The sequence below is a fragment of the Nerophis lumbriciformis genome, linkage group LG12 (genome assembly GCF_033978685.3).
Source record: "Nerophis lumbriciformis linkage group LG12, RoL_Nlum_v2.1, whole genome shotgun sequence".
In the NCBI taxonomy this organism is placed as follows: Eukaryota; Metazoa; Chordata; class Actinopteri; order Syngnathiformes; family Syngnathidae; genus Nerophis; species Nerophis lumbriciformis.
The window spans coordinates 4,805,865-4,816,047 of NC_084559.2; the positions used below are offsets into that span (position 1 = coordinate 4,805,865).

Below are 10,183 nucleotides of genomic sequence, written 5' to 3' on the forward strand. Positions count from 1 at the left end.
GGTCCATAAAATAGTTCAAAAAGTGTTCGTAAAATACTTCAAAAAGAGGTCCATAAAATAGTTCAAAAAGAGTTCGTAAAATACTTCAAAAAGAGGTTCGTAAAATAGTTCAAAAAGAGTTTGTAAAATACTTCAAAAAGAGGTCGTCTGGAAATTGGGCAGATCCTGCTATCTCTCCGCTTTGAAGTCCTTGGATTAGAACAATATCGTTCTGTTGATTACCATACATGAGAGAAAACAGAAAACCCTTCATGTGGCTCTCCCCCTTACATAGTGGAGTTTTACGAGCCTTCTTCTTGGTAGGTTTCAAAGACAGCTTTTGCAGAAGGATACGTGATCAAAGTGAAAATCAATGCTGGACAGTTTTTGAAACATGTTGCAGGCATCAAATTCTAATTTTGCGAAAAAATAACAAAAGTTTTCCAGTTCGAACGTTAAGTATCTTCTTTGCAGTCTATTCAATTGAATATAAGTTGAAAAGGATTTGCAAATCGTTGTATTCTGTTTTTATTTACCATTTACACAACATGCCAGCTTTGGCATCATTTAACACGAATATCCGGTATTGTGACGACATTTACAGGTCAAAGACAAGGAAAAACACAATTTAAGTCTCCTTTTATTGAATGTTTTGTCTCCCACAGTGAGACAGATGTCCACACTGTAGCGTCACTGCTGAAGCTGTACTTGCGGGAGCTGCCAGAGCCTGCGATACCATGGACTCAGTACCAGGATTTCCTGGACTGCACCAACCTGCTGGACTCCAACAAAACTGAAGTATATTGAGTCCGAACTTGTCTAGTCTGCACGTCTTGTATGCACTACCTATTTGTGTCCGTGCACTTTGCATAACCGTGTACCGTGATGTACTGGAGAGGAGGCTACGCCGGATAGTCGAACCTCGGATTCAGGAGGAACAGTGTGGTTTTCGTCCTGGTCGTGGAACTGTGGACCAGCTCTATACTCTCGGCAGGGTCCTTGAGGGTGCATGGGAGTTTGCCCAACCAGTCTACATGTGCTTTGTGGACTTGGAGAAGGCATTCGACCGTGTCCCTCGGGAAGTCCTGTGGGGAGTGCTCAGAGAGTATGGGGTATCGGACTGTCTGATTTTGGCGGTCCGCTCCCTGTATGATCAGTGTCAGAGCTTGGTCCGCATTGCCGGCAGTAAGTCGGACACGTTTCCAGTGAGGGTTGGACTCCGCCAAGGCTGCCCTTTGTCACCGATTCTGTTCATAACTTTTATGAACAAAATTTCTAGGCGCAGTCAAGGCGTTGAGGGGATCCGGTTTGGTGGCTGCAGGATTAGGTCTCTGCATTTTGCAGATGATGTGGTCCTGATGGCTTCATCTGGCCAGGATCTTCAGCTCTCACTGGATCGGTTCACAGCCGAGTGTGAAGCAACTGGGATGAGAATCAGCACCTCCAAGTCCGAGTCCATGGTTCTCGCCCGGAAAAGGGTGGAATGCCATCTCCGGGTTGGGGAGGAGACCCTGCCCCAAGTGGAGGAGTTCAAGTACCTCGGAGTCTTGTTCACGAGTGAGGGAAGAGTGGATCGTGAGATCGACAGGCGGACCGGTGCGGCATCTTCAGTAATGCGGACGCTGTATCGATCCGTTGTGGTGAAGAAGGAGCTGAGCCGCAAGGTAAAGCTCTCAATTAACCGGTCGATCTACGTTCCCATCCTCACCTATGGTCATGAGCTTTGGGTTATGACCGAAAGGACAAGATCACGGGTACAAGCGGCCGAAATGAGTTTCCTCCGCCGGGTGGCAGGGCTCTCCCTTAGAGATAGGGTGAGAAGCTCTGTCATCCGGGGGGAGCTCAAAGTAAAGCCGCTGCTCCTCCACATCGAGAGGAGCCAGATGAGGTGGTTCGGGCATCTGGTCAGGATGCCACCCGATCGCCTCCCTCGGGAGGTGTTTAGGGCACGTCCGACCGGTAGGAGGCCACGGGGAAGACCCAGGACACGTTGGGAAGACTATGTCTCCCGGCTGGCCTGGGAACGCCTCGGGATCCCCCGGGAAGAGCTGGACGAAGTGGCTGGGGAGAGGGAAGTCTGGGCTTCCCTGCTTAGGCTGCTGCCCCCACGACCCGACCTCGGATAAGCGGAAGAAGATGGATGGATGGATGGATGGCACTTTGCATAACACATGTTTCTTTTTGTTGCGTTTAGGGTCAAGAGAAGTTGGAGGAACAGATCTCCCTCCTCCCCAGGGTCAACTACAATCTTCTAAGTTATGTCTGCCGGTGAGCTAACGCTGCGTCACAAAGTATCGAGACATGTCGTGCACAATATCTGCACACGCATTCAACGGTGTGTGTTGTTGCCCACTAGGTTCTTGTTTGAGGTGCAGCTGAATTCCAAAGTCAACAAGATGAGTGTGGAAAACTTGGCCACTGTGATGGGAATCAACCTGCTCAAACCTCAAATACAAGACCCCTTCTCAGTGATGGAGGGTGCGAACATTTCATTTATACCAATGAGTTCCTATCCTGGTCTGAGGTTCTACCTAAACCAGAGGTGTCAAAGTGGTTTTCGCTGAGGGCCACATCGCAGTTATGTTTGTGTCAGGTTCAAACACTGATGACATTTATTAAACAGACAAGAAGCAAGGAATCATGCAGAGACAGAGTTACATTTTGCTCAATGAGGAGAGACGTTTTGGGCTGTACTGTAGTTACAGAAACAACCTACGCTCTAAAGTCCAGCCCACGTGCTCCTGTATTTATTTGGGAGGTCCCTGGTTACATCACTGAGGCTGCCGCTGAAGGAAGGGGGGTGGGGGGGGACAACAATATATGATTATTCAGAAATGCAAATGCGCTGACACTCGTGATATCGCCCTGTTTCTGCTTTGTCTGCGTCACGGTACTCGATGTTCGGCCTTGGCAGACAGCAGGCCGGTTCTGGACACAAACACTGATACGAGACGACTCGCTTTGCACAGATAGAAAAGTACAACTTCAGCACAATTGATAATAACTATAGCAACGGCCTTTAAGCATAAGAGTTGTGTGATAACTTACACATAATTATTCCAACAGTTTGGCTACAGAGGGCCCATCTTACAGTGAATACTATTATTACACAATTTTTCTATGCATTTTATTAGTAGATTTTTTAAAAACTACTAAAATGTAAAAAAATATGGTAAGTTGCAATAATTTCACCTCAAAATGTAGTGTATATTACTGTAAATGGAAAAACAGTAGTGCTGTTTTATGGTAAAAAAGGCGGCCAGAATTTTACTGTAAAATTTACATTCGTTTTTTTTTACTCTAAATTGAAAAAAACTGCAATTTTGCAGTAACATTTTAGCACCCGAGCTGCCTGTTTGTTTTATGTGTTTTTACCGCAAATCAACAACGGTAGATTTTTTCGGTGTATTACTGTAAATGCCAAAACGGCACCGCAGTTTATTACAGTAACAAAAAAAAATTCAGTTTTTTTCATTTAGAGAAAAATGCTGTAAAAACCACAGCAAATCTAAAAAATTTGACCATGAAATCTATTTCTACTTTTATATTGCACAATTCGATGGATAACTCACTTTGAAATCATTAGTATCTACTTCTATATTCAATTGAATATAGGTTGAAAAGGATTTGCAAATAATTGTATTCTGTTTTTATTTACCATTTACACAACGTGCCAACTTCACTGGTTTCGGGGTTTGTACATCCGGCAGACATATTTGCTAATTCCTTCAAATTCTGCAGAAAACAATTGAGATTTGTGATGAAAACGCTACAAAAAGAATTGCCTCCAGTCTTCTGTAGGTGACGTCCGCAGGCTGATCCAATTTTGCAGCTAATGTGCTGAAACTCGTTAAAAAAACAACCTAAAATCACTACTATGTCTATTTTGGGGGAACTCTGCCTGTGGACATCATTTGTAGGTCCTGAAGTATAGAACAAGTGCCAATTTTGCCAGCATTAAACGGGCTTGTCAGGTTCAAACACTGATGACATCTATTAAACAAGACAAGAAGCAAAGAATTAAACAGAGATAGAATTAAATTTGGCTCAATTTGAGGAGAAACGTCTGGTCTGTACTCTTGTACAGTGTCTCAGCATGCTCTGGCAAAAGTGTCACGATCGGGGCGCATGATCATGCGGGGTTTTGTTCTCCCAAGATGCAAAGGACGAATCCGGACAGGACTTGCAGGTAACACTTGATTTAATAATAAAACAACACAAAACAGGTACAAAACAGAAAACAAACCGACTGGAAAAGGTGCCGAGCGCACCGGAAGCTAAGGCTACAACTTAGCAAAGACTATGACACTTAGCAGGGGCTAGGAGACAAGCAAAAACTTACGTAGCAGTCGCGTGACGCAAATAAAGAAACCAGGCTGACTGACTGGAAAAGGCAGGCTTAAATAATGTCAGTGATTACAACAGGTGCGCGTCAGAAACACAAGCGGCAGGTGGAATTAATATGTAACTATGGTAACCAACTCAAAAGGTGCACAGACAGGAACAAAATGAGTCCAAGACTAACAGAAAACACACGTGATCCAAAAACCCAAACAGAAATATGATCCGGGCAGCGGATCATAACAGAAAGATTGTACGCTTCCTCCTTTATTTGGACTTTCTCTGACCACATGGCAACAGCTGCTTCCAAAGGGACGTGGGTCGTAAACAGCGTTGCCTTTGGTTACAGAACAGTTCAAAAAGAACAGGTCGTTAACAGTTCACAGAAAAGGTCGTAAAAGAGTTCAAAAAAGAGGTTCGTAAAACAGTTAAAAAAAGGAGGTTCAAAAAGAGGTCGTCTGGAACTTGGGCAGATCCTGCCTTCTCTCCGCTTTGTAGTCCTTGTGTTAAAACAATATCTTTCTGTTGATTACAATACATGAAAGAAAACAGAAACCCCTTCATGTTGCTTTCCATCCTACACAGGGGAGTTTTACAAGCCTTCTTGGTAGGTTCAAAGACAGCTTTTGGTCTTCTCGCTGGGAATTGTCGGAGGCAGATATTTACATATATCCGAATTTAAGTGTTACTTCTTTTATTTCATAGTCATATTTGAAAACAGCTCGTGTTTTTCAATTTGTTCTCTTTCTGTTTGTCTGCAAGTAAACTGTGTGTGTTAACCTTGAAGCTTTGGAATGTAAGAAAGAGAGATAATGTGCATGTGTTTTGACTAGAGAGATTTAAGAGGGGAGAGGGTTTTTGTCGGGAGGACAGACCATCTTGGCGGCGCGATAGAATGTTCTATGCTGGACTGGTCTAAATGTATATATATATGCAAAGCTTTGCAAATATATTACAAAATACCTATTCTGTCTCTGGTGGTTTTTCTACTCAGCTTTAAGTGTCGTAAAGAGCTTGGGAGCGACTTGTGACTTGAATTCCCTGGGAGAAACAACTGGTCCAAAACGCAACAGAACTCATTTTAAGTGATAACTTAGATAAAATTATTCTAACATGGGCTCTTTAGGAATTGATCAAAATTGTGATCACGTTTACTTTTCTTCACAGCAACTCCTCAGATCCACAAGTTGATGACGGTGATGATCAGGCAACATGAGACTCTGTTTCCTCTCAGCAAAGATGTTCTTCCTCCCTCACCTGGCAACAAGGCCGAGAGCCAGAAGAACTCTCCACGTAGCTTCGTGGGCTGGGAGTCCACCGAGATGGACGATAGCTCTGTGTCCGGGTGTAACGACAGTTCGGCTCCAGGAAGAGGAAACAGCGGCGCTCCAGATGTCCTACAAGACTCTCTTCTTCCGTCGCCTTCCGAGAGTTGGCAAGGAAGTACTCGGAAGCGCACCCAAACCCTGCCCACCTTTAACTGCCCGCTCACGGGGATGGCGGCAAAGGCCAGCGCCATCAACCGCTGGAGTCGCGTCCAGGAGATGGTGGATGAGAAGAGTAGTACGTTATCAGAGGACATCTTTAAAGTCTTGGACCTTCGAAGTCCAGAATCTTTTTCTAGAGGCTCACCGACCAGCACCAAGGTGGGAGAAGTCGGGTTCAAGGAGAGCAAAGGTTCCAATCCTGCTAATTCCCAAAAAAGGAACAGTGACTCTCAACCTGACGCCATGATAGAAAGTGGTACTGATGAGAGGAAAGACAGCCAGCAGTTTGACAGGTGAGGAGTGCCACTGTTGTTCGTGTCTGTAAAAAATGGAGGGTGTCTTAAAGAGGTCGTACACTATAATGCCAAAGGTATTTGGCCATCTGCTTTTACTCACATATGACGTTGAAGTGCCCATCCATCCATCCATCCATCCATCTTCTTCCGCTTATCCGAGGTCGGGTCGCGGGGGCAGCAACCTAAGCAGGGAAGCCCAGACTTCCCTCTCCCCAGCCACTTCGTCCAGCTCTTCCTGTGGGACCCCGAGGCGTTCCCAGGCCAGCCGGGAGACATAGTCTTCCCAACGTGTCCTGGGTCTTCCCCGCGGCCTCCTACCGGTCGGACGTGCCCTAAACACCTCCCTAGGGAGGCGTTCGGGTGGCATCCTGACCAGATGCCCGAACTACCTCATCTGGCTCCTCTCGATGTGGAGGAGCAGCGGCTTTACTTTGAGGTCCCCCCGGATGGCAGAGCTTCTCACCCTATCTCTAAGGGGGAGCCCCGCCACCCGGAAGAGGAAACTTATTTCGGCCGCTTGTACCCGTGATCTTGTCCTTTCGGTCATAACCCAAAGCTCATGACCATAGGTGAGGATGGGAACGTAGATCGACCGGTAAATTGAGAGCTTTGCCTTCCGGCTCAGCTCCTTCTTCACCACAACGGATCGATACAGCGTCCGCATTACTGAAGACGCCACACCGATCCGCCTGTCGATCTCACGATCCACTCTTCCCTCACTCGTGAACAAGACTCCGAGGTACTTGAACTCCTCCACTTGGGGCAAGATCTCCTCCCCAACCCGGAGATGGCACTCCACCCTTTTCCGGGCGAGAACCATGGACTCAGACTTGGAGGTGCTGATTCTCATCCCAGTCGCTTCACACTCGGCTGCGAACCGATCCATCCGTTGAAGTGCCATCCCATGGAATTGTCAAACATCTTTTGGTATCCTGGAGCATTCAAAGTTCCTTTCACTGGAACTAAGGGGCCAAGCCCAACTCCTGTAAAAAAACAACCCCACACCATAAATCCTCCTCCACCAAATTTCACACTCGGCACAATGCTGTCCGAAATGTAGTGTTCTCCTGGCAACCTCCAAACCCAGACTTGTCCATCAGATTTCCAGATGGAAAAGCGTGACTCATCAGTCCAGAAAATGCATCTCCACTGTTCTAGAGTCCAGTGACAACGTGCTTTACACCAGTGATCCCCAACCTTTTTTCCACCAGGGACCGGTTTAATGTATGCATTATTTTCACTGACCGGCTTTCTACGTGTAAATTAGCCTTTGCCCACAATCTGGCACAAATGGTATATATCCATTGATGTGCATTGTCCCATGTACTAGTACAATGGAGTTGTAAAATACATCTACTAACAGGCTTATTGGTGTATTTAGTAGGACAGGCGAAAGTTAAGTCTGAGAAAATGTGGTAGTTTATAAATCAATTAATGTTTCTGTGCGGCCCGGTAGCCAATGCGTCACGGACCGGTACCGGTCCCCGGACCGGTGGTTGGGGACCACTGCTTTACACCACTGCATCCCACACTTTGCATTGGACTCGGTGATGTATGGCTTAGATACAGCTGCTCGGCCATGGAAACCCATTCCATGAAGCTCTCTGCGTACTGTACGTGGGCTAATTGGAAGGTCACGTGAAGTTCAGAGCTCTGTAGCAACTGGCAGAATGTCTTTGCACTACGCGCTTCAGCATCCGCTGACTCCTCTCTGTCAGTTTACGTGGCCTACCACTTGGTGGCTGAGTTGCTGTTGTTCCCAAACTCTTCACTTTTCTTATAATGAAGTTGACTTTGGAATGTTTAGGAGCAAGGAGATTTCACGACTGGATTTGTGGCACAGGTGGCATCCTATGACAGTTCCACGCTGGAAATCACTGAGAGCGGCCCATTCTTTACAAATGTTTGTAGAAACAGTCCTCATGCCTGAGTGCTTGATTTTATACACCGGGCCAAGTAATTAGGACACCAGATTCTCATCATTTGGATGGGTGGCAAAATACTTTTGGCAATATAGTGTATTATGATTTGGGGTTGGTTTTAGATTTTTAGATTGGTTTTAGATCTTCGGTGGGTGAGATCCGCCCGGAGTTCCTTAAGGTTCTGGATGCTGTGGGGCTGTCTTGGTTGACAAGACTCTGCAGCATCGCGTGGACATTTGGGGCGGTACCTCTGGATTGGCAGACCGGGGTGGTGGTTACTCTCTTTAAGAAGGGGAACCGGAAGGTGTGTTCCAACTATTGTAGGATCACACTCCTCAGCCTTCCCGATAAGGTCTATTCAGCTGTACTGGAGAGGAGGCTACGCCGGATAGTCGAATCTCAGATTCAGGAAGAACAGTGTGGTTTTCGTCCTAGTCGTGGAATGGTAGACCAGCTCCTTACTCTTGGCAGGGTCCTTGAGGGTGCATGGGAGTTTTCCCAACCAGTCTACATGTGCTTTGTGGACTTGGAGAAGGCATTCGACCGTGTCCCCCGGGAAGTCCTGTGGGGAGTGCTCAGAGAGTATGGAGTATCGGACTGTCTTATTGTGGCAGTCCGCTCCCTGTATGATCAGTGTCAGAGCTTGGTCCGCATTGCCGGCAGTAAGTCGGACACGTTTCCAGTGAGGGTTGGACTCCGCCAAGGCTGCCCTTTGTCACCGATTCTGTTCATAACTTTTATGGACAGAATTTATAGGCGCAGTCAAGGCGTTGAGGGGACCTGGTTTGGTGGCTGCAGGATTAGGTCTCGGCTTTTTGCAGATGATGTGGTCCTGATGGCTTCATCTGGCCAGGATCTTCAGCTCTCACTGGATCGGTTCGCAGCCGAGTGTGAAGCGACTGGGATGAGAATCAGCACCTCCAAGTCCGAGTCCATGGTTCTCGCCCGGGAAATAAAAAAAAGAGTCTGCTCATGCCCTTCTTGTATACACCTTTGCTGTTGTCCTTCTAGTCCAGTCTGCTGTTCAAGTGGACTCCCAGGTACTTGTCCTGCCCCACTACTGCTACCTACCGGCCCTGGATGTTGATGGGCTCCACAGGGGTCATTTTCTTCTTGATGTATATGTATATTTATATATCTGACCCTTCCATTTCTTGTGTCTTGCAGTCTTCAGCAGGAGATAAAGAAGCTGAGGAAGACAGTCGCTGAGCTCCAATCCACTCTTGAGGCAGAGCGCCGCCGTGTAGCATCTTTGGAAGCATGTCTGCGAAGCACGGAGAGCAGCCGAGACCAAGCTCAGAGACGTAACGAAGCGCTGCAAAGGGCAATTCAGCGGCTAATGTCGGGAGAACAGCAAGCTCCCACTTAACAGTCATTTATAATATTGTATCAACTAATATAAACTTTAAAATATTCTTGTTTTAGAGTTAGGTGACTGTGGAATCCCACTGTTGGCTGCTGTGCGGAAGAGACATGTTTTGGCTTTTTGCAGCCAGATACATAGAGTGTTCATCCATGTTTTAAAATAGTTTCTGGAAGTTTCTCCAGCAAGAAAACTGTACTGGAATAAAGAAAAAGAAAATTGACAAATGACCATTTCTGGATTCCCATCTACGACAGTTGTTGACATATAGCTGACGCACCGTAACAATACCATGGATGGAAGTTAAGGCCGATTGCGGCTCAAAGATTACAGCAGAATACATATAAGCGCATAATATTTATGGATCGCAAGGGCAAAGTTCTCAATAGAGAACTTAAAGGGTAACATTATCACCAGACCTATGTAAGCGTCAATAGAAAAAAGACCATATATTTTTTAACCGATTTCCGAACTCTAAATGGGTGAATTTTGGCGAATTAAACGCCTTTCTAATATTCGCTCTCGGAATCGATGACGTCACAACGTGACGTCACATCGGGAAGCAATCCGCCATTTTCTCAAACACCGAGTCAAATCAGCTCTGTTATTTTCCGTTTTTTCGACTGTTTTCCGTACCTTGGAGACATCATGCCTCGTCGGTGTGTTGTCGGAGGGTGTAACAACACGAACAGGGACGGATTCAAGTTGCACCAGTGGCCCAAAGATGGCAAAAAATTGGACGTTTGTTCCGCACACTTTACCGACGAAAGCTATGCTACGACAGAGATGGCAGGA

At 46.4% G+C, this 10,183-nt stretch overlaps 1 protein-coding gene across 1 annotated transcript in view; it reads left to right on the forward strand.

The window, feature by feature from the left end:
* LOC140679213 (rho GTPase-activating protein 25-like) overlaps positions 1-9,533 on the forward strand; it is a 31,463-nt gene extending 21,930 nt beyond the window's left edge. Inside the window, exons 6-10 of the mRNA XM_072914199.1 lie at positions 645-777; positions 2,174-2,247; positions 2,336-2,457; positions 5,488-6,100; positions 9,193-9,533. Of these exons, the coding sequence (XP_072770300.1) occupies positions 645-777; positions 2,174-2,247; positions 2,336-2,457; positions 5,488-6,100; positions 9,193-9,394 (1,144 nt within the window). The 3' untranslated portion in view covers positions 9,395-9,533. The remainder of the gene's footprint in view (positions 1-644; positions 778-2,173; positions 2,248-2,335; positions 2,458-5,487; positions 6,101-9,192) is intronic.
* The last annotated feature ends 650 nt before the right edge of the window (positions 9,534-10,183 follow it).